Source organism: Ambystoma mexicanum, chromosome 1p (assembly GCF_040938575.1).
Source record: "Ambystoma mexicanum isolate Mex_15411 chromosome 1p, UKY_AmexF1_1, whole genome shotgun sequence".
Classification (NCBI taxonomy): domain Eukaryota; kingdom Metazoa; phylum Chordata; class Amphibia; order Caudata; family Ambystomatidae; genus Ambystoma; species Ambystoma mexicanum.
This window is the reverse complement of record NC_090921.1, coordinates 1,255,066,253-1,255,093,910: the sequence shown is the minus strand read 5'-3', so window position 1 is coordinate 1,255,093,910 and position 27,658 is coordinate 1,255,066,253. Positions and strand designations below refer to the sequence as shown.

At 45.4% G+C, this 27,658-nt stretch overlaps 1 protein-coding gene across 5 annotated transcripts in view; it reads left to right on the top strand.

Moving 5' to 3' along the window:
• LOC138452691 (leucine-rich repeat-containing protein 4B-like) overlaps positions 1-26,923 on the top strand; it is a 1,036,288-nt gene extending 1,009,365 nt beyond the window's left edge. For all 5 annotated transcript variants that reach the window (XM_069605040.1, XM_069605044.1, XM_069605055.1 and 2 more), the window contains one exon: positions 23,790-26,923. In XM_069605040.1, the coding sequence (XP_069461141.1) occupies positions 23,839-25,767 (1,929 nt within the window). In that variant the 5' untranslated portion in view covers positions 23,790-23,838 and the 3' untranslated portion in view covers positions 25,768-26,923. The remainder of the gene's footprint in view (positions 1-23,789) is intronic.
• The last annotated feature ends 735 nt before the right edge of the window (positions 26,924-27,658 follow it).

Below are 27,658 nucleotides of genomic sequence, written 5' to 3'. Positions count from 1 at the left end.
TCTGTTTTCACTGACACCGGGCCTTACACCGTGGTGTAAGCACGAAATTGACACTGGTGACAGTGTGCCTGTCAAAAGCAGGAGCTATCGTATGTCAGATACCGTCAAAAACCACATCCAGGCTGAGGTCGCCAAGATGTTGGATCTGGGTGTTATTGAACCCTCCACCAGTCCCTGGTCCAGTCCAGTGGTCCTTGTCCCCAAGGCAAGTTCCCCGGCGGGTACCAAGGATTGGAGGTTCTGTGTGGACTACCGAGGAGTCAATGCCGTCACCAAAACTGACGCGCACCCATTGCCCAGGGCTGATGAGCTCGTGGACACTATAGGTGCTGCCAAATTTGTGAGCACCTTTGACCTTACCTCAGGCTATTGGCAAATAGCTCTGACGGACCATGCCAAGGAAAAGACGGCATTCTCCACACCTGAGGGACTCTACCAGTTTAGGGTCATGCCCTTTGGGTTGAAGAATGCCCCTGCCACCTTCCAGAGATTGGTCAACCATGCGCTCAGTGGGCTGGAAGCCTTTTGTGTGGCTTACTTAGACGACATTGCCGTCTACAGTTCCACCTGGGAAGAGCATTTGACACATCTGGATAAGGTGTTGCAGGCCTTGAAAAGGGCTAACCTCACTATCAAGGCCACCAAGTGCCAGATAGCTCAGGGGAAAGTTACCTATCTTGGTCATGAGGTAGGAGGGGGTCAAATCCAACCTCTCTCCAGTAAAGTACAGGACGTACAGAACTGGGAGACGCCCACTACTCAAACCCAGGTGAGAGCCTTTTTGGGCCTCACTGGGTACTATCGCAATTTCATGGCAGACTATGGAACCATAGCTGCACCCCTGACAGCTCTAACTTCACCCAAACAGCCTAGGAAGGTTAATTGGACTGAAGACTGTCAGAGGGCCTTTGATGGCTTGAAAGAAAGTCTGTGTAGGGCACCTGTGTTGAGTGCGCCTGACTACAGCCGACCCTTTATCGTCCAGACGGATGCCTGCGACACCGGAATTGGAGCTGTCTTGTCCCAGTTAGATGACAAAGGGAGAGAACATCCTATCATATTCATCAGTAGACAACTCAAGGGTAGAGAACTTAGGTGGGCTACTGTTGAAAAGGAATGTTTTAGTATAGTTTGGAGCCTTAGGCGTTTTAGGCCCTACCTTACGGGGTCCACCTTCAAGGTCCAAACAGATCATAAGCCCCTGAAGTGGCTTATGCAGATGAAGGGTGAGAATCCGAAATTGCTCAGGTGGTCGATTAGCCTACAAGGGCTAGACTTCACCATAGAGCACAGACCAGGGAAGAGTCACGATAATGCAGATGGCCTTTCCAGAAGGTATGTTGACCGTCTGGATGAGGGTGTCTATCCCGTGGGAGATTAGGCACCCTCCACCTCAGTCTGGGGGGGGCGACTGTGATGCCGGAAATGCATCTGAGGGACAGGGCCTCTGAATCCTTGTCCTTTCTCTGTTTTTACCGTGTGTTCTGTCATGTTTTCTGCCCAGGAGTCCATGAGGGACTCCTGGCAGTGCAGCTCTCTTTTGATTTGGTGAACAGACCCATGGGATACCCTTATGGCACCCATGGGTAGGGGTACAACCCTGTGCCCCTAGTGTATGTTTTTGGGCACCTGTGGGTGGCCCACAGAGCAGGGTATGGGCTGGTGGCAGCTCCATGCTGAATTTGACAGGTGCTCTGGGTGTCCTCCATTTTGGGATACCCAGGCCCTGCCATTGGAATCAGTTGATTCCTGATAGGAAACAAGATGGCCCCTGTGGCCTCTTGCTTTCTATTGCCTGTTATCTTGTTTTTCCCAAAGTCCTGGGAAGCCCTGACTCTGTCCCTTCCCCCTGACTGGCTGTTGGGTGGAAGTTCCATATATGGTGTTGTTGTGAAGGCCCAGCTAGACTGACTGGAGCCTTCCCAGTGACTGTATGTTGTGGGTACCTCCTGTGGGTGGGACCTGGGTGAATGGAGTGTGTGACCAATATACACTCCTTGTTGTGGTTGTCTGGTTTCTGGCATGAGAGACAAAGACTGAGACAGCCCTGCCCGAAACTGGCCTGAATGCAGTGTGTAGTGTTGAATGGCTGGGTACTTGTCCCAATCCACATTCCTTGTTGTGAGTGTCTGAAAGGGAGGAGTGTGGCCTGAATGCACTGTGTGCCTGATTGGCTGACTGACTGCATGAATGCCCTTCTGTGTGATTGGCTGCTGTGTGTGTGCCAGCAGTGTGGATGAGAGACAGAATAGTATATCTGGGGACCTCTCACCACTGGAAATTGTTCAGAAGCATTCAGAAGCTGAGTCTCCACTCAAGAGTAACTGGATTTGCTGATCCTCGACGTCCAGCTGGAAGAAGAAGACTTGCTGTGGCATTTGCTTCGACGGAACTGAAGGTTGTCGAAATTGTCGAGGGCTGACCCGAGAGAGGACCTGGCTAGGCGCCCTCTTCCCGTGCTCCGAGGGACCATCGAGCACCGCTGAATCTTCGCCGAAGCGCCCTGGAAGTCAGACCCTCGAAAGGCTGCCGACCCGAGACGGGACCGCCGAGGAGATCGAAGTGAAGCACCCGGACATCGACGCCGTCGAAGTCCATTGCCGTCGACCAGGGTTCGCAGGTCTGTGTAACCGCTGGAGGCCCGTCGAAGTTGTGTGCCCAGCCGTGGGAACCACTTGACGCCGTGCCGCCGACGATCGGAGCCGTCCGCTCCATTGCCTAAGAACATTCAATCGAAGGACTCTCTCGACCGCATCGTCGACCGCTTATCCTGCCGGAGAAAGTCGAGGACGACCAACGCGCCGAGGAGAAACCTGCCGGTGGGTTTCCCGCCACCCGACGACCCCAAAGACTCGGACGACTCGACGCCCTTGCTGGGCTCCCGTCTCTACAATCTTTGCGGTCCAGAACTATTGTCATCGAGGTGCCCCGCACACCTCCGCCTTGCAGGACGCCGACGCCCCGACGCCGACGAGCACCGCTCGGACGGAGCTGCCGCCTCTTCGACAACGTTCGGCCTCGTTTGTCGACGGACGTTCGACGCCCCGTGCCTCCCGCCTGAAAAGGAAGGCATTCAAGAAGGGCCGTCGATTCCCCGTCGCCGAACAGCGAGTCCCTCGACGCTTGTCGACGCCTTTTCGAGGAACTCGACTCCACCAGGTACATTGGGGGGGTAAAAACATTATAGGAGAGAAATAGACTATTGAACAATATCTGGACTGGGCTGGTGTTATATCTCTTTATTTTGCAGGTTGCCCAGGTGGGGGGATCTCCACACAGAACTGTGTCCAGTAGCAAGGGCCAGTATTCTGCCTATTGTTTCAACCCTCTGTTATCTCTCCTCTCTCTATTGCTGGTTTCCTTCTTATTGATCTGTGTGCCATTTCTACAGTATTGTGAATGCACTTTAATGAGGTCTAATATTAGTGGTACCACTTTAGAATTGTAGATATTTACCATTGCTGATTTTCCTGAGCACAAAGTGCGTTATTGTGATAAGTGTACATAACCCTTGAATATTAATTATATAAAGACTGTGTTTTCAGTAATACAGTGTGTGGACATTCCTTTGTGGGGGCTTGGGGATACACTGTACTTAAGAACCAGCCTGCATCACCTCCTGAGAAGCTAGGCCTTGATTGCTCGCCCATCGCTACCGTATTAGAGAATCTTGGCTGGGGTCCTCTGTGCCTCCCCTCTACCATATAGAGAGCAGAAGTACAGACCCCCCCACCGGTCTTCTTTACAATAAGCCCCACCCACTTTCTCTGCACAGATTTTCCATGTACCAAAGGAGGCATAGGTTGTTGAGTGTTCCAGTTTGTGTTCTGGGTCCCTGTTCAGTAGTGTGTACTGGTAAATCTCTCCAGGGATGGTAGGCGTTGCTCCCATTTTGTTCTCTGGTGGTCCAGTGGCTGTCGGGGGGAAATTCTGCTTGGGTCGGCTGGGCCGTCCGCGGACCTCCGGGCAGGGAGGCCCCAACTCCTCCCGTGTGTCACAAAAAATGAGTATGAGACGCACACAAGAAGCAAGGTGGTTCTGCTGTTTATTATACAAACGGCAGGGATGGGTCAAGGAGCGTACGCGTCCGTCCTGACACACACACAATCGTGGGGCTCGCAGGCCCTTTTTACCGTGGTATAACGCGCTACTTGCGTCACCTTGAAAAGTTTATCAAAAAACCTATCTCCACTCTGGATTGGTTACTCGAGTGGTAGGGTTAGTATAGCATACATATAGAGAAGAATATTAATGGCTGAGGGTCAGCCAGGTGGTATACCTGGGTTGTCCCTGCAATTAGATACATGAGAATTGTTACATGAAGACCCCTGAGGATTGGTCAATTTTAATGACGTCAGTGATAAGAGCCCCATGTTCTGATTGGTGCAGTCGCGAGCCTCCCAGCCTGGGACCATCGCCGTTCCCAGCTCGCGGTGTACCTGTCATATGCAACAATGTTTCACTATGGGTACGTGCAGACAATGCGAGGACTTATTCATGGGCTGGAAGGCCGACTACTCCCACTGTCGCAGATGTCCATTGAGTCCTTTATGTGTATCTGCTTGTGTCTCGTAACGTGGGATCCAGGCGCCTCCATTCTCCTAGCCTTGGCATCCGTGCAGGTTTGGCTTGGTCACGTGAGGCGGGACCGTGTTTGAGGCCGAATTCTGCACAATTAATATTGTTTTTTCCACTGTGTGCCTTGTTTAATTTGCAGGTGCGACCTTGACGTTGGTGTGCGGCGTGCGAGATTTGCAACATTGTGGCTTGGCTGTCTGCCTTTCGCCGGGCTCATTCTGCAGGATCAGCAACCGGACTCTTGTTCATTTTAATGTTCATGGAAGCTCTTGCTTGCGGCCTACTTGAGTCAGGCGCATAACTGGAACAGTTGAGTGCACAGGCGCTTTAGGTTATAAGGTTTATGTGAAGCGTAAGCAAGCCATTTAGATCAAGTTCATCGTGCGTCTTGCGTTTCTGCATCTTAAAGCATATGTGAAAAATAATAAAGATGCACGTCCGTGGATGTGTCCGTCACCTATGTCATAGCGCTGAGTATATTCTTCGTGTAGGTTGGTGTAGGAGTGTCCAGTGTGCATAGTCGTATAGATGTGACCGTTGGCTAGGTCGTCATGGCATCTCTAACGATGTGTTGGTTTAGTCGAGTTGATCCATGTTGCATGTGTCGGCCTGGGTGGGGGGGGCTGCTGGGCAGGTAGTGCAGGTAGGTGGGCACATCCGTAGGTTCCTGTACCAAGGTATTTGGTCGTCTGGTAGATGGGCAAACTCATCTTGTGGCGGGTGCCTAGGCCGTGATCCTCTAGGCCAAGCGCGAGAGGGGATTGGCGGGAGTCTGTTGTTCCATTCTCCCACTTCAGTCCCCCCTCTGGTCGACTTGTCGACCACAAACATATCCTTTTCTCTGTCTCCTCTCACTCTCCATATTTTAGTTATTCCTCCCAAATGTCCGTAGTGGTTGACATGGTCTTCAAATGACCAATACATGTATGCACATGTCCCTCCAGGAGTACAGTATACCCATTTCCCTATGTAGCTCCTTGGGTTTCTTGGGTTTTCGAGCTTCACAGATGGTGGGTCCAGGTGGTTCGTTGTGATTTGGTTACGCAGTCTCTCTCTCTCTTGTATTATCATGCCTGTGTGTTGGCCGTCATCTGCTGGCATCAAGGGGTGCATACCGGCCATTTCAATCATTTCATCTGTGGTGCGTGCCTTCCGGGCTTTCCAAAATCTTATTATGATCAATGTAGCTCCAGCCAAAATCGTACATCCAACTATAATTTTCAGTCCATCTGAAAGCCAAGATGGCATCCATGACCATAATATTGAAAACCAACTTCCATCCTTTGTTACACCTTTACTTTCATCCATCATTTTGGAGTGCATCTGGGCCAATTGTGAAACTGCTTCTGTCAATGTACCGTTGTCAGCATCGTTGGCAGGGATGAATGTACAGCATGATTGTCCTATCTTTGCGCAAACCCATTCTGTGAGGAGGTCCAGTACATATCTGTTCTGAAGTGCCACCATTCTTACTGCCCGCAGTTTCTCTTTTATGGCGTTAAATCCATTCACTGTAGAGTTGATGGTCATCATTAGTTCCCATCTAGTTATCTGGAGCCATTTTGCATTTGCGTAAGCCTGTAACCCGGATGTATTATCGAGGAGAAGAGCATTGCTGCTCTGCTAAATAGTCTGTGTTCTGGTGGAATTGAGGTGAGTGCTGTTTCTGATCTACCCCATAGGTAATTTCCCGTCAGAGGTTCTCCTTGCCTTTTCTTTCTATTCAGGACAGTATTATTGCTGTTAGTTTCGTTCTCAGGCCCCTTCTGAGGTTGCGCAGACCTCTTCTTCCTCTTGTTCCCTTCATCCATTTTGGGGAAGTTGGCCATATTCACATGTTTCTGGGGTACCACTAGTGATGGTACATTGACGTGGACTATTGTGCATATACCATTCCACAGAGGGGGCAGTGTGTGGTATGCTTTGTCTCCGCAGGCCCAATAGTGGTCCATTATCACTGCTGTCCCCGCTCCCCCCTCAGGTAACTCCATCACGCTTGCACAGTTGATGTTATATCCTACGTCCACCTCTCCTTTATGTTGGTAGCATACCTTAGGCGCAGTTAGTGGCAGAATTATTATTGGGTCTTCATCCTTTTCTATCCACGTGAGCATGGGTACGTACTTGATCCAAGTCGTCCAACATCTGTGGTTGTGCCCATCGATAGTGGAAATAGTTTCTTTTGTTATCATGTTGCTGCCAACCACTCCTGTCTCCCATTTGTTGTCCAAGTACACCTTCCCTGTTATAGTCACCAGTGCCCTCTCTCAACATCCTGTTTTACCAGCGACTTCAGTGGCATACCAATCACATGGTAGGTACTGTAGTGTTACCTTCTTTGTTTCTCCTTTTTCGGGACCACTCGTCATGTATCTGAAGGCTTCAGTGTGTAGACTTTTCTTGTGGTAACTTAAATAAGTCTTGAGAAAATTGTTTTCATATGGGTATGAGTCACGTGTTTTCCACACCAGTTGTACCACTGTCCCTTGAAACCTTCCTTTCGTTTGGAACAGTGCCAGGTATATTATGCACCGTGCTGTTTTTTCATCTATTTCCGTGGCAACAAAAGTTCGAGAAGCGCTCATGGCATATGGAATCAATGAGCAAACGTAGCAGCTGTCTTCTGTTGTCTGCTTGCCTATGTGGGTCATGTGTTGATACCACATGTTGTTTGAGATGTGCACTGAATCTTGTATGTAGTTGTCAATACCTTTATTATCTGAGTATGTGCTGCGTTTAACTCTATTATCTTTGTGTAGGATTATACTAATACCACCTGACTTAACACCTGTTGCTGCTGGGGGCGGGGGTATGTTAGGTTTGGGTACAGCAACAATATTCATAGCATAGCCGTACTGCCATACAGAGGCAGCCAAGAACCCGGTGATCATCAAAATCCCTATCAATTTTATTACACAAGCTAATTTCACCGGCATTTTGCTCTTACCTTGCTGCAGTCCGGCAGCTTATTCTTGCGACGTTAAAGTTGCCCGCCTGAAATTTCTCAATATGCTTGTTACTAGTGTTAGTGGTTGTTTATTTTTAAGCCCTCCCTATCAGATAGTCATTCAGTGCCCAGGCGAAGAGCTGTTCCCATGCCACTCTAAGTGATCTATCTCTTAGGGCAGGCAAGTATGGGTGGAGGTGGGGCATTGAATATTCTATGGCCAAGAGGAATGCTGTGTAGTAGACACGTACCCTTCTTTTATTCAGGTACGTTGGCCTTCTTACTTCATAAACAAATTGGTGTGACAATTCTTCTGGGTAGTTATCGTCTGAGGGTACCATCTACTCCTGGGCAGTGAATTTGTTAGTTAACTTACTTTCTTAACAGTATAATAATACGCAGTACCTGCATGTGCGAGGGAAAAGAAAGAGAGAACATTTAAGTGTTTACATGTGTATATGTGCAAAACAATGTCCTTCAGTTCTGTTGTTACTACAGTGGGTAGGGGGTCAATGGGCAGGGGCTTAGCTGGCGGAAGCCTCTTTACTCTTTGATCGGGTGACCATGGGGTGGGTGGGTCCAATAGTTGTCTCTGGGGGATCTGGGGGTTGACACGGTATGGGGACACTTAAGCCGTCAGTAATGGTAGAAGTCTCTTCCTCCATTGGCGACGCTGTTGTTGTTCTTCCGATGGCCCTGTCGGTGGCGCTGGGGCGGGTCAGAAGTTTGTAGATCTTTACGTCATGTAGGTGATTCCAGGCACGTTTGTCCTGTAGCTTTACTGCTCTCGTTGATGTCTCCTCTACCAGATGGGGACCAGTGAAACGCGGGGCGTTCCACTTTCTATTGAAATTGCGGAGTAGCACGTGGTCACCTTTAGCAATTTTACACAGTCTTTCCTTTTCCAGTTCTTTAACCGCGTCTTCTTGTTGGTCGCTGTTAGACCCGCCCCGTGTGCGCTCGAGCTGTTGAGACACAAACACTACACTAGTAATCAAAGAAGACACATATTGGTACATTTCATCACCAAAAACATTGGCAGTGCTATCCTGGTCTGAGAATGCTCTTGATGTTGGCGTCAGAGGAAGGCGCATCTGGCGTCCGGTAGCCACCTCGTGCGGGGTGAGGTGGTGATCGGAGCCAGGCCTATTTCTCAGTTCGAATAGGGCTAATGGAAGGCAATATAGCCAACTCTTTTTTGTTGTTTGCTGTATTTTTGCAATTGCTTCCTTTAGTAGGCCATTCAGGCGTTCGCATACACCATTGGCCTGGGGGTGGTATGCACATGCAAATTTATGTTTGATGCTCAATAAGGACGTGATGTGTTGGAACATTTCGTTTGCGAAATGCGGGCCATTGTCTGACCGCAGTACCTCGCACACCCCCCACCTGGGGAAGACCTCCTTCACTAGAAATTTAGCTGCTCTGAATGCATCTGGGTGGGAGCATGGCCCTGCTTCAATCCACCTCGAAAATGGGCATACTACTACAATCATATACCTGTTTCCTTGACATACGTTGATCATATCAACATAGTCAATATGGAGATGTCGGAAGGGTCCCTCTGGCCGGGGTATAGTACCTTTTATCACTTTCAGAGTGTGACCGGCCGTAAACTGTTGGCATGTGAGACAGTTACTTATGAAATTTGTCACATGGGAATTTAACTCGGGGCAAAACCAGTCTTCCCTAATTCGTGCTGCAATTATTTCTTTGCCGGTATGGGCTGGGTGGTGTAGTTGGCTCAGGGCGGTGTTCAATAGTGCCAGTGGCATTACCATCTTTCCAGTGTTACCCTGGCGCCATAGGGCGTCAGTTGGTGACATTGTGCATCCTCTTTTTACCCATATTTCTTTTTCTGCCATTGGTGCAGCCGCTTGTAGCTCCATTATTTGTGTGGCGGGGAGATGTGTGTACCCTTCTCTTATCAACATCTCCCTAGCCATTCCCCTCCCTCTCCCTCTCTCTGACTCTTGGGGGTTCCATATCTCACCAAAGTATGCAGCATACTTCGCATGTGCGTCTGCCGCTGCATTTCCTCTTGAGACATGATCTTCTCCATTGGTATGTGCGGTACATTTGACCAATGCTAATTCCTGGGGGTTATTTATTACTTCAATTAGTTCAGCCAGTAAGAGAGCATGTTGCACTGGAGTGCCGTCGGCTCTTCTAAACCCTCTTCTTCTCCATTTTGACAGCCCTGAGTGGACAGTGGATGTAACATATGCGCTGTCAGAATATATGGTCACTCGTTTATTAAAGCTTTCCTTCAACGCCAAGATCAGAGCAATTAGCTCTGCCGCTTGAGCAGAGTAATGCTGTGGTAATTGCACACATTTCATTGCCACACACACCGGTACCTCCATCATTTTTACCACCGCTGCCCCAGTCCTCCTTACTCCATCCTTTTGGTCAATTGTTGATGACCCATCAATGAACAAGAGCTCACCTCCCTCTAGTGCGTTTTCTTCAACTTTTCTAGCGCATGAGTACAGTTCAGTGGTTTGCGTACAATCGTGGGCATAATCTCCTTCCTCAATTACTTCTGCTAGAAACCTTGCAGGGTTCACTATGCTACATCTAACAATTGATAGTTCAGCTCTGGATAATATTATCTCATACCCTGATGCCCTCTGCATGGTTAGGGTGGACTTGGGTTTATTCAATATTGCAAATAGCGCATGCTCCACAAATAGTGTGGTTGGGCATCCCATGGTTATTGTTGACGCCTTTTCTACCGCAAAAGCAGCTACGGCGAGGCCTTGTTCGCAAGGGAAATGACCCAACATTACAGGATCTAAGTGGCCACTGTAAAATGCTACCGGTTTGTAGCCCATGCTGGTTTTTTGAGCCAATACTGCTTTTATTACTGCTGAGTCGCAATGTGAAAATATAAAAAATTGGCGCTCATAATCTGGGGTGGCCAATACTGGAGCAGTTGAAATCGCATCTTTCAGTTCATCAAAAGCCTCTTTCATTTCCATTGTCCACCCCAACTGTTTCTCCCCTTTGTTAGCTTCTTTTAACCCCTCAAGCAGGGGTCCTATGTATGAGCTGTAATCAAATACCCATGCTCTACAGTAGTTACACAGACCTAGAATCTGCTGTAGTTCCCTCACTGTTTGTGGCAATGGTGTTTTTGAAATGGCCTGTGCTCTTTGTGGGGCAATCTTTCTTCCATGTTGTGATATGAGCTGACCAATGTACAATACCTGTTCCTGACAGCACTGTAACTTTTCCATGTCTACCTTGTAACCTTTTTCAGCCAATATTGTCAGCATTTTTAACGAGTCCTCTCTGCATCTCTTTTCGCTTGTGCTGCAAATTATTATGTCGTCTACATACTGCAACAGGGACCAGTATGCCGTTATTTATGAGGGCCGTTATGGTTTCATATATGCCCTCATCTGCCTCTTTTGATAGTGGGTACTGTTTTACTCTGGGGAGTATTGCACCTTTTTTCAATTTTATCCTCACACCCCCTATACTTTTTATACATCCTACGTCATAGGGGCTAGTAGTCCATAGTGATGTGGGTACCTTTGACATATCCTCCTTAAAGAAGGGAACTAGGGTGGGTGCGGGTGCCTCAAGTGCCATTGCAATTTTTTGTGCCACTTGTTTATACGCCACTCTTAGCCACATCTCCACACTCATCATGAACACCATTTCACCTTCCTCCTTTTCTTCTGAGAAGAGCTCCTCGTCTGACACCTGGGTTAGCCTACATCCCTCTGCTAGTGCTATTACTGCTCTCCATGCTCTTCCTTCACTGTCTTGGGCATGCACTGCAATGTAATCAGCTGTTGCTATGATGCTCTCTATGTTCACTGAAATCACCTTTCCTTCTGGTTCATTGGCTGGAGTTTCTGGTCTGAACAAATAGGCTGCTGGCCTCCTCCAGATCTTTCCTTCTATCCCTGGCATCCATGCAAATGCCATGTCTGTCCCGTACTGAAATAGTTCACCATCAACTGGCTCAGCCCTAATCGCTGTCTGTCCGCAGTATGCTTGCATGATTTGTCGTGCGGTGAGCATGTTGATCCCTGGGGTAGAGCAGATTATGCCGTTTTCCGTAAAGGAGATCGTCATATTCAACCTATTCATGATGTCTCTGCCCAATATATTTACTGGTGAGGCCCTAGAATATAAAAGTGGGACTGACATGTCGCAATCCCCTATTGATAAGGGGACGTTATCAGTAAAGGGAACCAACCCCTTAGCCCCAGAAAATCCTTGGGTGTTCATGGCTTCGCCTGACATTTTAAACTTACCTTCCCTTATGCAAGACCGCGTCGCCCCGGTATCAACAAGGAATGATAATTTTTTGTAACCTATCATTACCTCTATGCGTGGTTCCTCCGCACTATTAGGGGTTACTGACAGGATGGGACACACCAAGGCCGTCTGTGGGCTGTCCTATTGAGGGTACAACGATTGGCCGTTCCCTGAGTAAGGGTTGTGTCCTAGTATTGTCACCCTACCCAGTTGTGTTTGTTGTGCTTGGGGTTGTTGTGTTGTCGCTACCTGTTGTTGTGGCAGTGAAAATTCCTGTAGCTGTTGTTGTGTTGCTAGTTGTTGCTGGTCATTACCTTGTTGCAACATTTGCTGTTGCTGTATCCCCTGCTGTTCTTGTGTGGGCCTTAGTTGTCCCTGGTCGTTCCATAATGGTGTCCCTGGTCTTACCCTACACGTGCGTGACATGTGTCCCACCAAACCACAAATCCAACACACTGGCGGTTCTCTACTTTGCCATGGAAAACTACCTGAGTTGTCCTGGTATACTGGTTGACCGGTGGGGTAGTAATTTTTGAGTCCTCCCACCTGTTGTTGTGTGTTATATCCGTATCCCCTCCCTCTCATTATTCCTCCTCTTCCCCTGTTATAGTTATAATACCCAGCACCTGGCGTTGAGTATCCTCCTCCCAAGTTGGTCGTGTATGGTTGGAGTGGCGGCATCTGTTGTATTATATTCTGGGAAGGTTGTATTTGGGAGGTATCTTGTGCAGCCACTACTTGTGTGGGGCTTTGGGTCATTGTTGTAGGTGCAGTAATTAGTGCCCCTTCCATTGTGTATTTAGTAAGTTTTTTCTGAACAAGTTTAGCCTCTTCCGCTTTCCTGTCCTCTTCCTTTTGTTTCATTTTACCTTGCCATGTCCTACAATGGTGTACTATTGTCAGTTGTATTTCCGGCCATGCTTTTGCTTCCATTCCCACCACTTTCTTCAGTTGTTTCTGAACTCCTTCTGGGAGCCCTTGTACTAATATATGATAAAATATTGCTGGTGTTTTGTCCCATTGTTCTCTAGTTTCCATGCGCCACTTCTCTTGAATTTCCTGGATATAGTCAACAGGATCTTCGTTCTCACGCATCTTGCGTGAGGTAATTGCTCCTATGTCTGATGTGTCTGGGTACTGTACCCTTAGTGCCTGCCATAATGCATGTCTGCAGTTTGCGAATGGTGCCCCATCGTGTGATGTGTTGGTTATGGTTACCCCAGTAAATCCCGCTCTTTTCCAAATGTCATCCGCTGCATCCCCTAATATTGATATAAGAAGGCCCTTTACATCCCCCACTGCCAGCTTCTGTCCTGTGGTATGTTTTTCCATTTCATATATCCATTTACCTGCACCTCCACTTAAAGATGGGAGCCTGCACTTTATGTTTTCTTTGTCTACATGCTTCCAAGGGACATATTGTGGTCTCACCCCTCCCCTCTCCAGAAGTGGCATTAAGTTGTGTCTCGTTATATCCCTTGGGTTCCATAAAATTGAGTCCCCACACCCCTCCTCTTCTTCCCTCTCTCGTATGTATTCTATTCTGTCCGTAATTCCCATGCTCGTAGCTCCTTCTCCTCTTTCTTTTCCCCTTCTTTCATCATCTCCTTTGGCTAATGTGGGCGTGTGTATTTGTCCCTCCTGCCTACGTCTAGGGAGGTCTCTAAGCCTCCCTACATAGGGTGTTATTTCGTTTGAGAAAGGCGCGAGTTTAGTTTTACGTAGTGAGCGTGGGGCAGTTGACTGATGGTAGGATGATGAGTAGGATGATGAGGGTGTGACAGTGGCTGGAGTGGGTGTGGTTTCATTTATCTGCCCTTTCGCTATCCCTCGCTCTTCCTCCTCACTTTTCTCTAGTTCATCCTTTCTCATACATATCCAGGGGGAGTCTGTATTGGTCCGAGTGGTGTATAGTTTATCTAGGCTTTCCCTGTTACTGTTTCCTCCATCCTTCTCCATTCCTTCTTCTTCCTCACTACAAAAGTCGTCTATATGTTGCTCCCCCCACTCTGTCTTTCTCCCCTTGATAGTTACAGTTCTTAAGTCTATTGGGTCTGTGTCTCCTCTTTCTCCTTTATCACCCGCTCCCCTTAGTGCTGAGGTTGTTGCTACTTCTTTATCTCTATATACATACCTCCTTTCCTCAATCTCTCCTCTTCTATTTTCTCTTTCCTCTTCATTTCTCTCCTCCATCTTTCTACCAATTCCCTCCCTTTTCCTTTTTAATTCCTCCATTACTTCACTACTTGTCCTTCCCAATACCCTTTCATCTTCTTCCTTCCTTTCCTTCCTCACCCTCTCCCTTTCTAATATACTCTCTATCACCCTCCCCTCTTCATATTTCCTTGTTGTTTCTGATAGTAATCTCTTCTTCCACATCAACATTTCTTTTTCTTTCTCTTCTTCTTCCTTTTTCCGCTCTCGTAGTACTGCTCTTGATACCCTTTCTGCTGCTGCTTTCACCCTTTCTGCTTCTCTCCTTTGCTCCTCATTTCGTTCCTTTATTCTTTCCAACTCGTTCCTTCCTTCTTTCCTTTCCCTTGCTCTCTCTCTTTCCTCCCTCTCGAGCTGTTTGATTAGTTCATTCTGCTCATCCCTTAGTTTTGCTAGCCGTTCCTCCAAAACCTCTTCCTTTCGTCTTATCAGCTCTTCTCCCCTTATTTCGCTCTCCCTGCTATTATCCTCGTCCATCTTCCTCACTACCCCCCTCTCTTCTCCAGTTAATGTACCTCGTAACTTTAATAGTATCTGTGTAGCTACCCACTCGTCATTTCCTATTTCCTCACTTTGCTCTTCTCCATTCCTCCCCTCCCCTTCTGTCATTTTCCTATATGCTAATCCTGTCGTACTAGTCTGTTCCCCTTCCTTGTTGACGCCTGTCACCGCATATGGTGGTGGGCTGTATGTTGGGTTCGAATACCCCTCAGCCGCCCTTAGTTGTTCTCTTCCTATTTCTTCTAGTTCCCTTAAAGGGTACAACCCCCCTCCCTCTGTTTACACTACCCTTGCTAGGGTTATATCGTCGCCCTGTTCCTTTTTTACTTCATTTTCTTTTGAGTAGCTATTCTTTTCTCCTCCCTCTTGTCCGTTCCCCGTATTCTTTGGGCCCTCACTCTCCTTCTCCCCACTCTCTCCTTCCTCCTTAATCTCTTTTTCTTCCAGCGTTTCCCCCACAGTGAACATTCCATTTGGTCCTGGTCGGGACCCCTGGAACATCCGCCATAAGTTAAACATTTCCACATGGTTAGTCAATTTCTTCCCCTTGTATGTATTATGCAGATGGTTTAACAGTGAATGTTGGGTATATGGATCGAAGCTACCATTAGGTGGCCATGGGGTTGTCATTTTGTTGTCCGTCCCCTGTGTCCATTCAATGCTATACTTGATCAATTTCTCCCGATGGGGTGACAGTGTTTTGCATATGTGCTGTAGTGGTGTAGTGAGGGTGTTCCCCCACCCTCCCGATCCTGCTCCGTGTGACATAGCAGCGCTCCGCTTGCTATCCTTCCCTTTTTGGTAGCTGTTATTTAAATAACACCTATAATGCACAACCTTGTACCTTTACCTGGCCCCGTGAGTTTGGGGACTTGCGATAGTCCGCTAAGGGAAATTATTAAAATATAGTATTTACATTTGCATATTCTTTTCTTCCTTGTCTTCCTTTACACAACACCCTTACGGCCCCCTGCGGCCGAGGCGTACGTAGCACCCTACAGCTGCGTACCCTTTGTGACGTTCTTATACAGTTGTCCTATTTTCATTTGCTCCTCCTCCCTCTTCTACACTGGTCGTGGCCGGCGTTCTCCGTGCGCAGCCACGTCCCCCGTTTCGCCTTTTTCCCGATCGCCTCGTTTCCGCTTATCTCCGTCTCCACTCCCTTACCACAATTCTCTTTCCCACCACCCTCCGAAAAGAGATAAATGCCTTGTACTCGGGATATCCTATGAAAGCCCTACTGGTGACGTCACCGATCTCTTCAAACTATTAGTCGGTTCTCAATACACCTACACTCTATCCCCGTTAACCCCACAGCTGTCTTCCTGTCACGCCTGGAACAAGGTAATCAACAATATATAACCGGACTGCGCACGCTGCGTCGCCTCGCGTGTGATACGCCCCTCGACAGGAGGGCTTAACCAGCCAATTATCTTCCGTATTGGGCAACCAACTAGCTACCGTCTACAGGGAAACGTCATCTACCTATCGAGTTTCTTGCTCGATCAATAGGGATCCTCATCTACTCATTGATCAATAATTACCAAATCGTAGGAAACCGCGCACACACACCCATACACGTAGTCGCGACTTAGGCCAATCAGTGTCTACGAGCGGCCACACGTGATGTTTTCGTGCTCCGCCCCCCTCTCTCGCGTAGCGTAGCTGACTGCTCTCGCACTCGTTCGGCTACCATTCATTTCATAGCCAACACTAAATTGTCAAACCGTCGCCGCGCACCTGTGCAACACCTCCCTCCTCCCTTATTTAATTCCTCCCCCCACCCTCACAATTTCACATTGCTTGTTGGGTGTGGCATACTCACCAAGTTCTCTCGATGTGGGGCCGCTCGACTGCGTGCACCCCTCCAAGCGGCTCGCCACCTCCCCTCGTCTGGACCACGTCTGGACACTCGCCAACCGAGGGCGGGATTCTTCTCAATCGGCTCCCGAAAGCCTTTATCCGGATTGCGCTGTCCGGTCTTCTCGCAGTTCCGCGATGGTCCTGTAGTCCTCAGAAGGGGGCAGCGGCAGAGGGGGCCGCGCCGCCGGGCCTCCTCGCAGCAGGAGCACTCGGAAAAATAAAAATAAAAGCAGACCTTAAATAGATCTCAGCAGTGCCTCCAACTTGTCGGGGGAAAATTCTGCCGGGGTCGGCTGGGCCGTCCGCGGACCTCCGGGCAGGGAGGCCCCAACTCCTCCCGTGTGTCACAAAAAATGAGTATGAGACGCACACAAGAAGCAAGGTGGTTCTGCTGTTTATTATACAAACGGCAGGGATGGGTCAAGGAGCGTACGCGTCCGTCCTGACACACACACAATCGTGGGGCTCGCAGGCCCTTTTTACCGTGGTATGACGCGCTACTTGCGTCACCTTGAAAAGTTTATCAAAAAACCTATCTCCACTCTGGATTGGTTACTCGAGTGGTAGGGTTAGTATAGCATACATATAGAGAAGAATATTAATGGCTGAGGGTCAGTCAGGTGGTATACCTGGGTTGTCCCTGCAATTAGATACATGAGAATTGTTACATGAAGACCCCTGAGGATTGGTCAATTTTAATGACGTCAGTGATAAGAGCCCCATGTTCTGATTGGTGCAGTCGCGAGCCTCCCAGCCTGGGACCATCGCCGTTCCCAGCTCGCGGTGTACCTGTCATATGCAACAATGTTTCACTATGGGTACGTGCAGACAATGCGAGGACTTATTCATGGGCTGGAAGGCCGACTACTCCCACTGTCGCAGATGTCCATTGAGTCCTTTATGTGTATCTGCTTGTGTCTCGTAACGTGGGATCCAGGCGCCTCCATTCTCCTAGCCTTGGCATCCGTGCAGGTTTGGCTTGGTCACGTGAGGCGGGACCGTGTTTGAGGCCGAATTCTGCACAATTAATATTGTTTTTTCCACTGTGTGCCTTGTTTAATTTGCAGGTGCGACCTTGACGTTGGTGTGCGGCGTGCGAGATTTGCAACATTGTGGCTTGGCTGTCTGCCTTTCGCCGGGCTCATTCTGCAGGATCAGCAACCGGACTCTTGTTCATTTTAATGTTCATGGAAGCTCTTGCTTGCGGCCTACTTGAGTCAGGCTCATAACTGGAACAGTTGAGTGCACAGGCGCTTTAGGTTATAAGGTTTATGTGAAGCGTAAGCAAGCCATTTAGATAAAGTTCATCGTGCGTCTTGCGTTTCTGCATCTTAAAGCATATGTGAAAAATAATAAAGATGCACGTCCGTGGATGTGTCCGTCACCTATGTCATAGCGCTGAGTATATTCTTCGTGTAGGTTGGTGTAGGAGTGTCCAGTGTGCATAGTCGTATAGATGTGACCGTTGGCTAGGTCGTCATGGCATCTCTAACGATGTGTTGGTTTAGTCGAGTTGATCCATGTTGTATGTGTCGGCCTGGGTGGGGCGGGCTGCTGGGCAGGTAGTGCAGGTAGGTGGGCACATCCGTAGGTTCCTGTACCAAGGTATTTGGTCGTCTGGTAGATGGGCAAACTCATCTCGTGGCGGGTGCCTAGGCCGTGATCCTCTAGGCCAAGCACGAGAGGGGATTGCCGGGAGTCTGTTGTTCCATTCTCCCACTTCAGGGGTTTTCATGGTCAGGTGTAGGCTTGCTGGCTCCCGCCAGCAGCTCAGTGAGACCTTCCATGCTACCAAGTAGGGCTGCAGCTTTTCTCTCTCACAGGGTCCTTCTCTCCCCTTATTTTATAACTTATACATGAGACCTCTTATGGACATTCTGAGGAAATACAAAGTGACATTTCAATTGCATGCAGGTGATCCCCACTGGTTCTTAAAAGTTGGGAAGACAGAGGAGACTTTTGAGATAGTTGAACGTTGCCTGAAGGAAATTCAAGCATGGATGTGTTCAAACTAGCTTTTGCTGAACGCTGGGAAAACCGAGGTGGCAATGTTTGGTCCAAAACATCGACTTGAAATTTGTAAGTGCCCATCATCCCCCTGCTTTTTGGGCTCACATCTGGCTTGAACACCCAAGATAAAAAATCAAGTTTGCATTTGGGAGGAGGACCAGGGGAGCAAAGCACAGGTGAGTGAGAAGGTTCAAGCAGTTTTTTGCGACCTATGTTTGTTAAGACAGGTCCTTCTTTTTATACCAGCTAAGGACTATGCAGCAGTCGTAGGTACACTTATAAACTCAAGTTTAGATTATTGCAATGCTCTGTTGACAGATATTCCAATTGCTCAAGTCCAGAGACTGTAAATAGCCCAAAATGCGGCGATGAGACTTATCTTTGGGTTCTCAAAATCATCTTCTATATTAGACTTGCGGCGGTCACTGCATTGGCTTGCAGTGAAGGAGCGGATCGATTTGAAAATCCTTTGCAGGGTATTTAAATGTGTTAATCAGTGGCTAGCTTGTGGAATAAATGTATTTGTATATATCATCTCACCTGCTACACTTGTGTGATAGGTTGTTGCTGCAGGTCCCGCCTCCCAAATATGTGTCTAGGGGTGACTGAAGATTTGGAATATACGATCCAAAGCTTTGGAATAGGCTTGCAATAGAAATTCGAGCATTAAAAACCCTTACTGCTTTTCGGAAAGCTTTGAAGACGTATCTTTTCTGTTAAACTGGGATACTTGGTAAACTGGCTGATTTGCTTGGGTATCAGTGTTTGTGGAATCTGGGAGGATCCTTCTAGGTGGGTGAACCTCTTTTGACCCCTCCATGTTGCAGCTATGCCCAGACATGATTGGGTTTGTTCGGTGCGCATTACAAATGATTCAATTCAATTCAATACTGTCAGATGTTGCAATGTTGGTCCTTTTTCTTTTTTGTTTTTTTATACCCATTTTTATCACTTTATAACAATTTGTGCAACTCTGCCTTTGTTCTAGAATATGTACAAATCTCAATAAGCAGAAGGCACTTTGACTAAGGATGAGTTTTTCATGTTTACCTTCTGCTAATATTACTATTATTACTCTTTTCTAGATTATGGCCCAAAGATGAATGACATGGAATGTTAACGGTTTTAACAGCCCAATTTAAAAGACAAAGGTTATAAGCTCACATCAATGGATTTAAACCAATAATTGCTTGCTTGCAAGAAACACATTTATCATTACAGGAATCCATGAAATTGAAGAGATTTTGGGTACTCAAGGTATTCGCTAGTCAGGTAGATGGAAAACATAATGGAGTGGCGATCCTAATCAAAAACAGTACTAACTATCAGGTCCAACATAAGGACACAGATACTAGCAATAGATGGGTTTTAGCTAAATTATCAATTTACTCTCACATTTTCTCAATTCCCAAAATCTATAGGTCCACTGACCCTGATCTCAAGTTTTGGAGGGAAATGAAACAAATGATTTTACAATCAGACCTTCCCAATTTGATAATATGTGGAGATCTTAATAACGTCATTGACCCCTTTCTTGATAAAAGATCCACATGTCAATTCAAACGTAGTAAATCACATACTGAATTTACAAAATGTTTAGCAGAAATTGGAGTTGTTGACACATGGAGGCTCTCACATCCTACTGATCTTGACTTCACCTTTCACTCCTTCCCACATAACTCGCTATCACACATTGATTACATTTGTGTCACTAAATCCTTGGCATGTGCAATAATTGACTCCACTGACCATTCTCCTGTAGTTACTAATATAGAATTAGGATGCGTTAAAAAAAATCACATAAGCAGATAGAGATTTAACAACTCACTACATCAGGATTACAGCTTTCCGAAAGCTTTTCTCGAATGTCACCACTTCTTCTTTCATATTAACAAAGATGACGACACCTCTCGGCCCAATAATTGGAATGCCTATAAAGCTGCCCTAAGGGGACATATCATCTCATTTGTAGCCAAAAGAAAGAAAGAGGCCAGAAAAGATTTAGATGCCCTATGTAATGAATTACGAGCTCTAGAGAAAGGATACAATGCTATGGCAAGTGATACTCTGCTTAGACAAATCCTAACTCTTTGTTTCTCTATTAACAAAAAATACACAGTCTCTGCTTAGACAAATCCTAACTCTTCGTTTCTCTATTAACAAAAAATACACAGTCCAAGCATGTGGTGTGGTGCTGAAATTTAAATCCAAAATATATCAATCATCCAATAAAGCTGGTAAAGCTTTGGTTTCATATCTTAAGATCAAAAAGGAAGGATCGAGGATATCGGCTATTATTAATAACTCTATATAAATAGTAAACTCTGATGCAAATATCCTGGATGTTTTCACTAAGTTCTGTGAAAATGTATTTGCTTCTGATCATACTCATTCTAATATTAATTTCAACAAATGTTTTGATCACTTGAAACACAACCACCCTGTTAATATTGATTTAAGTAGCCTAGACAGCCCTATTAATATCAACAAAATCACTAAGGCCATAAAAGATCTTAAAAAAGGCAAATCACCTGGGCCCGATAGGTTTCTATGGACTTTTTGGCACATTTCTTTTCTACCCTTTAGCCTAAGCTAGAATCACGTTATACATGTTTCTCTAAGGTAGATATTCACAGGGCTCCTTCACAGAAGCCCATCTGATCCTATTTCCCAAACACAATAAAGACAGTCAATTACCCAAGAACTACAGACCAATTTTGTTAATTAACTCTGATTGTAAGATTTTTATAAAGATTTTGGCTAATAGAATTGAATCCTTTATGTAAAATTATTTAATCCCGATCAAGTAGGATTTGTAAAAGGCAGAATTATTTCAGAAGATTCCAGACTGTTTATGAACTGTTTGCATTATATACATAAGAAGAATCACTCCAAAAAAACTATATAGCAATTGCAGTAGATGCCGAAAAAGCTTTTGACCGTCTATATTGGGATTTTCTATTTCAAGCCTTAAAATGGCACAGCATTAGGGATGGTTATATTAAGTTAGTTAAACTTCGATACCCAGACCCAAACACATCACTTTTTATTAATAATCAATTCTCTCCTAGATTTACCCTCCATAGGGGTACTAGACAAGGATGTCCCCTTTCACCTATTTTATTTGTATTGGCCCTGGACCCGCTATTAGAATTAATACGGACCAATAATCATATTGCTGGTATTAGATGTGGGGATCTCAATTTAAGTTAGCTGCTTATGTGGACAACATATTGATCTTCTTTGATCATCCGACCACAAGACTTCCTCACTTAATAGATTTGATACATGTTTTCCTCATTTCTCACAGTACAGGATGAACAAAGATAAATCAGAAATGCTTCCACTTAGTGCCTAATGTGTTAAAGAATATTTGGTCAATTTCGGTCTTAGCTGGAATCCTATCTCTCGTGATTATTGAGGTATTTTGATTGCCTCTTCACTTCCTCAAATGATTACAATGAACCTACAACAATTACAATCAAAGCTAAATGAATTTGTAACCACATGGTCCCCCTTATACCTGTCCTGGTACAGAAGATTAGAGGCTATTAAAATTATGTGAACAGCTGTGATTTTATACTACTTACAAATGTTTCACATTCCTTTGCCAGCCTCTTTTTTCAAATCTATAGATAAAATACGTATACATTTTTTATGGGGATATAAGAAAAAGAAAATAATTGCTGCTAGCAAACTAAGACATCCATTTGTCAATGGTGGTGTCAATTTTCTGAATTTTAAAAACTATCATGGAGCCTTCGATCTCAAAAAAGCCAGAAATAGGTTCCCCATCAATGAAGTCATAAACCCACCTACTTAGTTAATTGTTGAAAAATGTCTTGTTTCACCGTTTGATATCAAAGATACAATGCATCTTTTCAATGTATCCAAATTGGGCTTTTCTAAAATGATCTGTCTAATTAGTTATTACTTGGAAGACTTTCTGTTTCATCAAATCAACAAGCTGGCTAAGGCTCTCTCTTCCTTTATTTGGTGCAATAAGTTTATAACCATAAAGGATAGACCTATTTTCCGCAAAGTCTAAATTAGCAAAGGAATTAAATTCATTGATCACATAATTGTGGATGGCAATATCCTCTCTGCAGAAGAATTTAAAAACAAATTCTTATTGCCAGCATTTCCTTTGAGTCAATATTTTAATTTAATTAATGCATGTTTAGATGCTAGCAGTAGAAACAATTCCCAGCAATTATTTGTAGACCCTGCTTTAATGCATATCATAGAATCCCCTGATGCAATCAAATCATCCAACCTCTACAAGGTTATAAGGTCAGGAGGAACTCCCAATAATTTATGGTCTTCTGAATTGCAATGGGAAGGAGACTGTGCAATTCATTTTGGGGATGAATTGTGGTCCATGATTTGGTCCGAGAGTAAAATGATATTCACATCAGTGAACCTAACCCAGACCCTTTACATGCATAGAGCATTATCACCCCCTAGAAATTATTTGTATCTAAATGGGCAGATAACAATTTATGCTGGTCTTGTCATTCAACCTCTGGGTCTTTTAGACATCTTTTTTACTGTCCCTGGGTAAATACGTTTTGGAATGAAGTTTGGAATTTTCTTCAATGGATCTTTAAAATCTCTTTCCCCTTAAAGTTAACTAATATCCTACTTGGTAGCCTAGCTCTCAAAGAGGGCAAGATTAGGTCATCCTTTGTTATCCTTGACCTATTCATACGTCTGGCAATATGCTTAATTACATCAAACTGGAAAGATATCACTAAAATCTTAATAAAAGGTTGATAGAACAATATATGTGATGTCCACAGACTGGAGAAGTGTATCGTTAACTCATCCCCTGTCCCCTCCAGACATGACAGAAGATGGCATCTTTTGTTGATTATTTAAACAATACAAATGTTTACCTGTATTGCTAATTCTTTCTACAGTTATGTGGCTCCTTCGCTTTATCCTATCACCCATCGGAGCTAAAACTCCTTCCTCCTTTTTTTTTTTTTCTTATTTCTCTCCTGGTTTTTTCTCCTCCTTATTAGCCCTCTTCCCCTCTCGATCAGAGTAATTTATGCATATATATATATATATATATATATATATATATATATATATATATATATATATATATATATATATATATATAAATTCATTATAATTCTGTTCTTAGTTATTACTTTACAAAATATCTTCAAAGTTAATGGATTGCATGCTATATTTGTTCTTAGTTATTACATTACAGAATGCATTTTAATGATCTGAAACGTTATGTCATCCAATTGATAGATCATCTATACTCAGATTGTAATTGTTTATTGTGGTACTAAATAAAATAAAATCTTTAAACTCAAAAAGAAAATTTGATGTGCACACTATACCAATTTAACATGAATCCCTTTCTCTTCTGTTTCAGATGTTTGCTCTGGATTGCATTTGCTGCAGAGACCATAACTAAAGCATGAATGTTGACTATGGCTGTCCACCACATTACCTTCTGGATACCAGGGCTGAAGTTCATTAGGATGGTTTGGAAGCAGGTTTTGTTAATCTTGTGGGTGTCAACGCTAGCCCTTGCTGGAACCTCACCCACCTCTTGCCCGGCAACTTGTTCTTGCAGCAACCAGGCCAGTCGGGTGGTCTGTACCCGCAGGGAGCTAGTGGAGGTGCCAGAGAGCATATCAATCAACACCAGGTACCTTAATCTTCAGGAGAACAGCATCCAGGTGATCAAGCAGGACACTTTCAAACACCTGCGGCATCTAGAGATCTTGCAGCTCAACAAGAACTTAATTGCTAAGATTGAAGTGGGTGCTTTCAATGGGCTTCCCAATCTCAACACCCTAGAGATGTTTGATAATCGCTTGACTACTGTCCCCACACAAGCCTTTGAATACCTCTCTAAACTGAGGGAACTCTGGCTGAGGAATAACCCCATAGGGAGTATACCCTCATATGCGTTCAACAGAGTGCCCTCCCTGCGGAGGCTGGACTTGGGTGAGCTTAAGAAGTTGGAATTCATCTCAGAAGCTGCCTTTGAAGGACTAGTGAACCTGAGGTATCTCAACCTGGGAATGTGTAACTTAAAAGATATCCCCAACTTAACTGCCCTGGTGAAACTGGAGGAGCTGGAGCTTTCGGGGAACCGATTGGAAATGATCCGGCCAGGATCTTTCCAGGGGCTTGTCAGCCTGCGTAAACTATGGCTAATGCATGCCCATATAAAAATAATTGAGCGCAATGCTTTCGATGACCTGAAATCCCTGGAGGAACTTAACCTCTCTCACAATAACCTCATGTCACTCCCCCATGACCTGTTTACGCCTCTTCACCGTCTGGAGCGGGTCCACCTCAACCACAACCCTTGGCACTGTAACTGCGATGTACTGTGGTTAAGTTGGTGGTTAAAAGAGACAGTACCCAGTAACACCACCTGTTGTGCCCGCTGCCATTCCCCGCCAAACTTAAAGGCTCGATACATTGGGGAACTGGACCAGAGCCATTTCACTTGCTACGCCCCAGTCATTGTTGAGCCTCCTACTGACCTGAATGTCACAGAAGGAATGGCTGCAGAGCTGAAGTGCCGGACTGGCACTTCTATGACATCAGTAAATTGGCTCACTCCAAATGGGACCTTGATGACACATGGCTCTTACCGAGTGCGTATCTCTGTACTGCATGATGGTACACTGAACTTTACCAATGTCACCGTCCAAGACACTGGTCAGTATACCTGCATGGTCACCAATTCAGCAGGGAACACAACAGCTTCCGCCACGCTCAATGTTTCAGCTGCTGATCCTACCACGACTACTCCCTACACCTACTTCACCACTGTCACTGTGGAGACGACAGAGACAACTCAGGAGGAGCCAAAACCAACTGACAGAGTGCTTGGCCCAACACCATCTGGGGGCTGGGACAGGACCACAACATCTCTAACACCACGCAGTACAGGGTCAACAGAGAAACCCTACACTATCCCAATTACTGATGTTACTGGCGATATCATGAAGGATTTAGATGATGTGATGAAGACCACAAAGATCATCATCGGCTGCTTTGTGGCCATCACCTTTATGGCAGCCGTCATGCTCATCGTTTTCTACAAGCTCCGGAAACAGCACCAGCTACACAAACACCATGGTCCTACGAGGACCATAGAGATCATCAACGTCGAAGATGAGATGCCAACCACCAACCCTGGGGACAATCACATGTCCCTGCCAGCTATTGAGCATGACCACCTGAATCACTACACATCATACAAAGCCCATTATAACAACAACACAGGCACTCTGAACTGTGCCAAAAACCCCATTCTCAACTCCATCCACGAACCTCTGCTTTTCAAGAGCAGCTCGAAGGAAAATGTGCAGGAGACACAAATTTAGCTCTGAAGTATAAACGAGTTGGGGGAATGACAGAAATCACAAAACACAGCAGCAACACATAGTAGTTGCTGATGTGGAGCACATACTCACAACAGCAGTGTGTCTCTTGTTTAGCCTTTTACTCAAAAACATTCATTTGCGGTACAAAGATCCCAAAAAATCTATGTGAAAACAAACACAAATGGAAGAATATTTTGATATTACAATGGAATGTTTCACAATCCAACTACCTGAGTATTACTAAAAAAAAAGAAAAAATTAAGAAAGAAAATGAAAGAAAAAAGCTTATTTTGTAGTACAGCTCTTTATTCGTAAATTCTATTTGAGATCTATTTTCATCAAGGGAAGGTGTTGCGGAACATGTGCAACTGAGGTAGAATCAATCACTTGATTACTGAGGCGGAAAATTGCATTTTTTTATAAATAGTATAACTATTGAATGGCTGTTGGGATACAATGGTGCACAATCCCAAGTGATAAGAGGCATTGACGAGACAACATCCATCTCCGACGAGAGGAGGGGATATTTTTTAATTTTTAATAATTGGGAGCGCTGGGTTGGATGGAGGGTGGGACGTGGTTGACTGGGGTTTTATTAAAAAGTGGATCTCGCTCTGGGCGACCATCTATGGTCCGAATCATTTTTGGGTCTCTTCGGAGTTTTGTTTTTTTAAAAATAAATAATGATTAAAAAAATCATAAAAAGCTGTTTCTGACCCTAAGGAAGGACCTTTCTTTCAGAGAACCTGTGCCATAACCGATTTCAAATGTGCCAACCGTGTTACGAACTTTTCACACAAACCTGAAGCATAACAGAAATTGCAGAAAAGGGAGTTGTAGAAGTTATTTTTTGAGGCTGAGAGCATGGAGGAATTTGGGAGTTAAAGGTAGGACTTGTATTCCCTCCAGAAAAAACAACGACCTGTAATCTTAATAGTGTGAGGAGTATTTTTCTGTGGATTTCTATGCTGGAAATATATGATGTGACTTATGAGGATTCGGGTGTGAACATAGTTGCGATTTTTTTTTAGGGTGGGAAAGGGGTTCGTTTAATCAAGCTGAGTGCTGTTTATTAGAAGCTGAAGCCTACATGATCATGTCACAGCATTGCCACAGTCAAAGAACAAAAAAAAGGAATAAAAAACATTTAAAGATGGTGTGTTTGATTATTTGCGAGTGCTCTAGGTCCAGCAGTTGGGCATTCACACCTTGTATGATTACTGCACGGAAGGAGTATATCCCGGGAGTGTCTAAGAAAGCGTGTTCTTCTTATTTTGCTGGAGCCCACAGGTGCCTCATGTCCAAGGAGGATCACAGCTGAATGGACAACCGTGGTAAGTCCAGGTGCTAAAGATTCCAATTGTACAACACAAGGCACAATACACAGGGAGAATGTGCCTGTGGGATTAGTTAACACATGCCTACAGAAGGCACTGGAAAACATAGATAGACATAGATTTTCCATGCCTACGCACCACTTAGATATAGTCTATATATAACATTATCTGTTTTGTTATATTTACACCCTGCAGGCACATAGTCTCCATTGAGTGGGAAGAGCATACAGGTAGAAGGTCAGGGTGCACCTCAGTGTCACCTGAGTAAATGGCAGTTCTCATGAAGGGAAGCAAAGCTCTTCCTCGATGGCAATTATCACGGCATCATGTCAGTCCATGCAGTATGAGAATGGGCTCATGTAGAAGAAAGCGACAACTCCACTTGTCCTTGAACATAAAATAAATAAAACAAAATACACCCTTTATGCCATACCCCCACTCCCTTTCAAGCTTCCCGTTTGTCTGTTGCCCAGAGGATCAGGTGCATAACAATATCGACTAGGGAAGTTATTTTTCTTTATCTAACATTGTGTTGTATTGGTAGTGATAGGTTT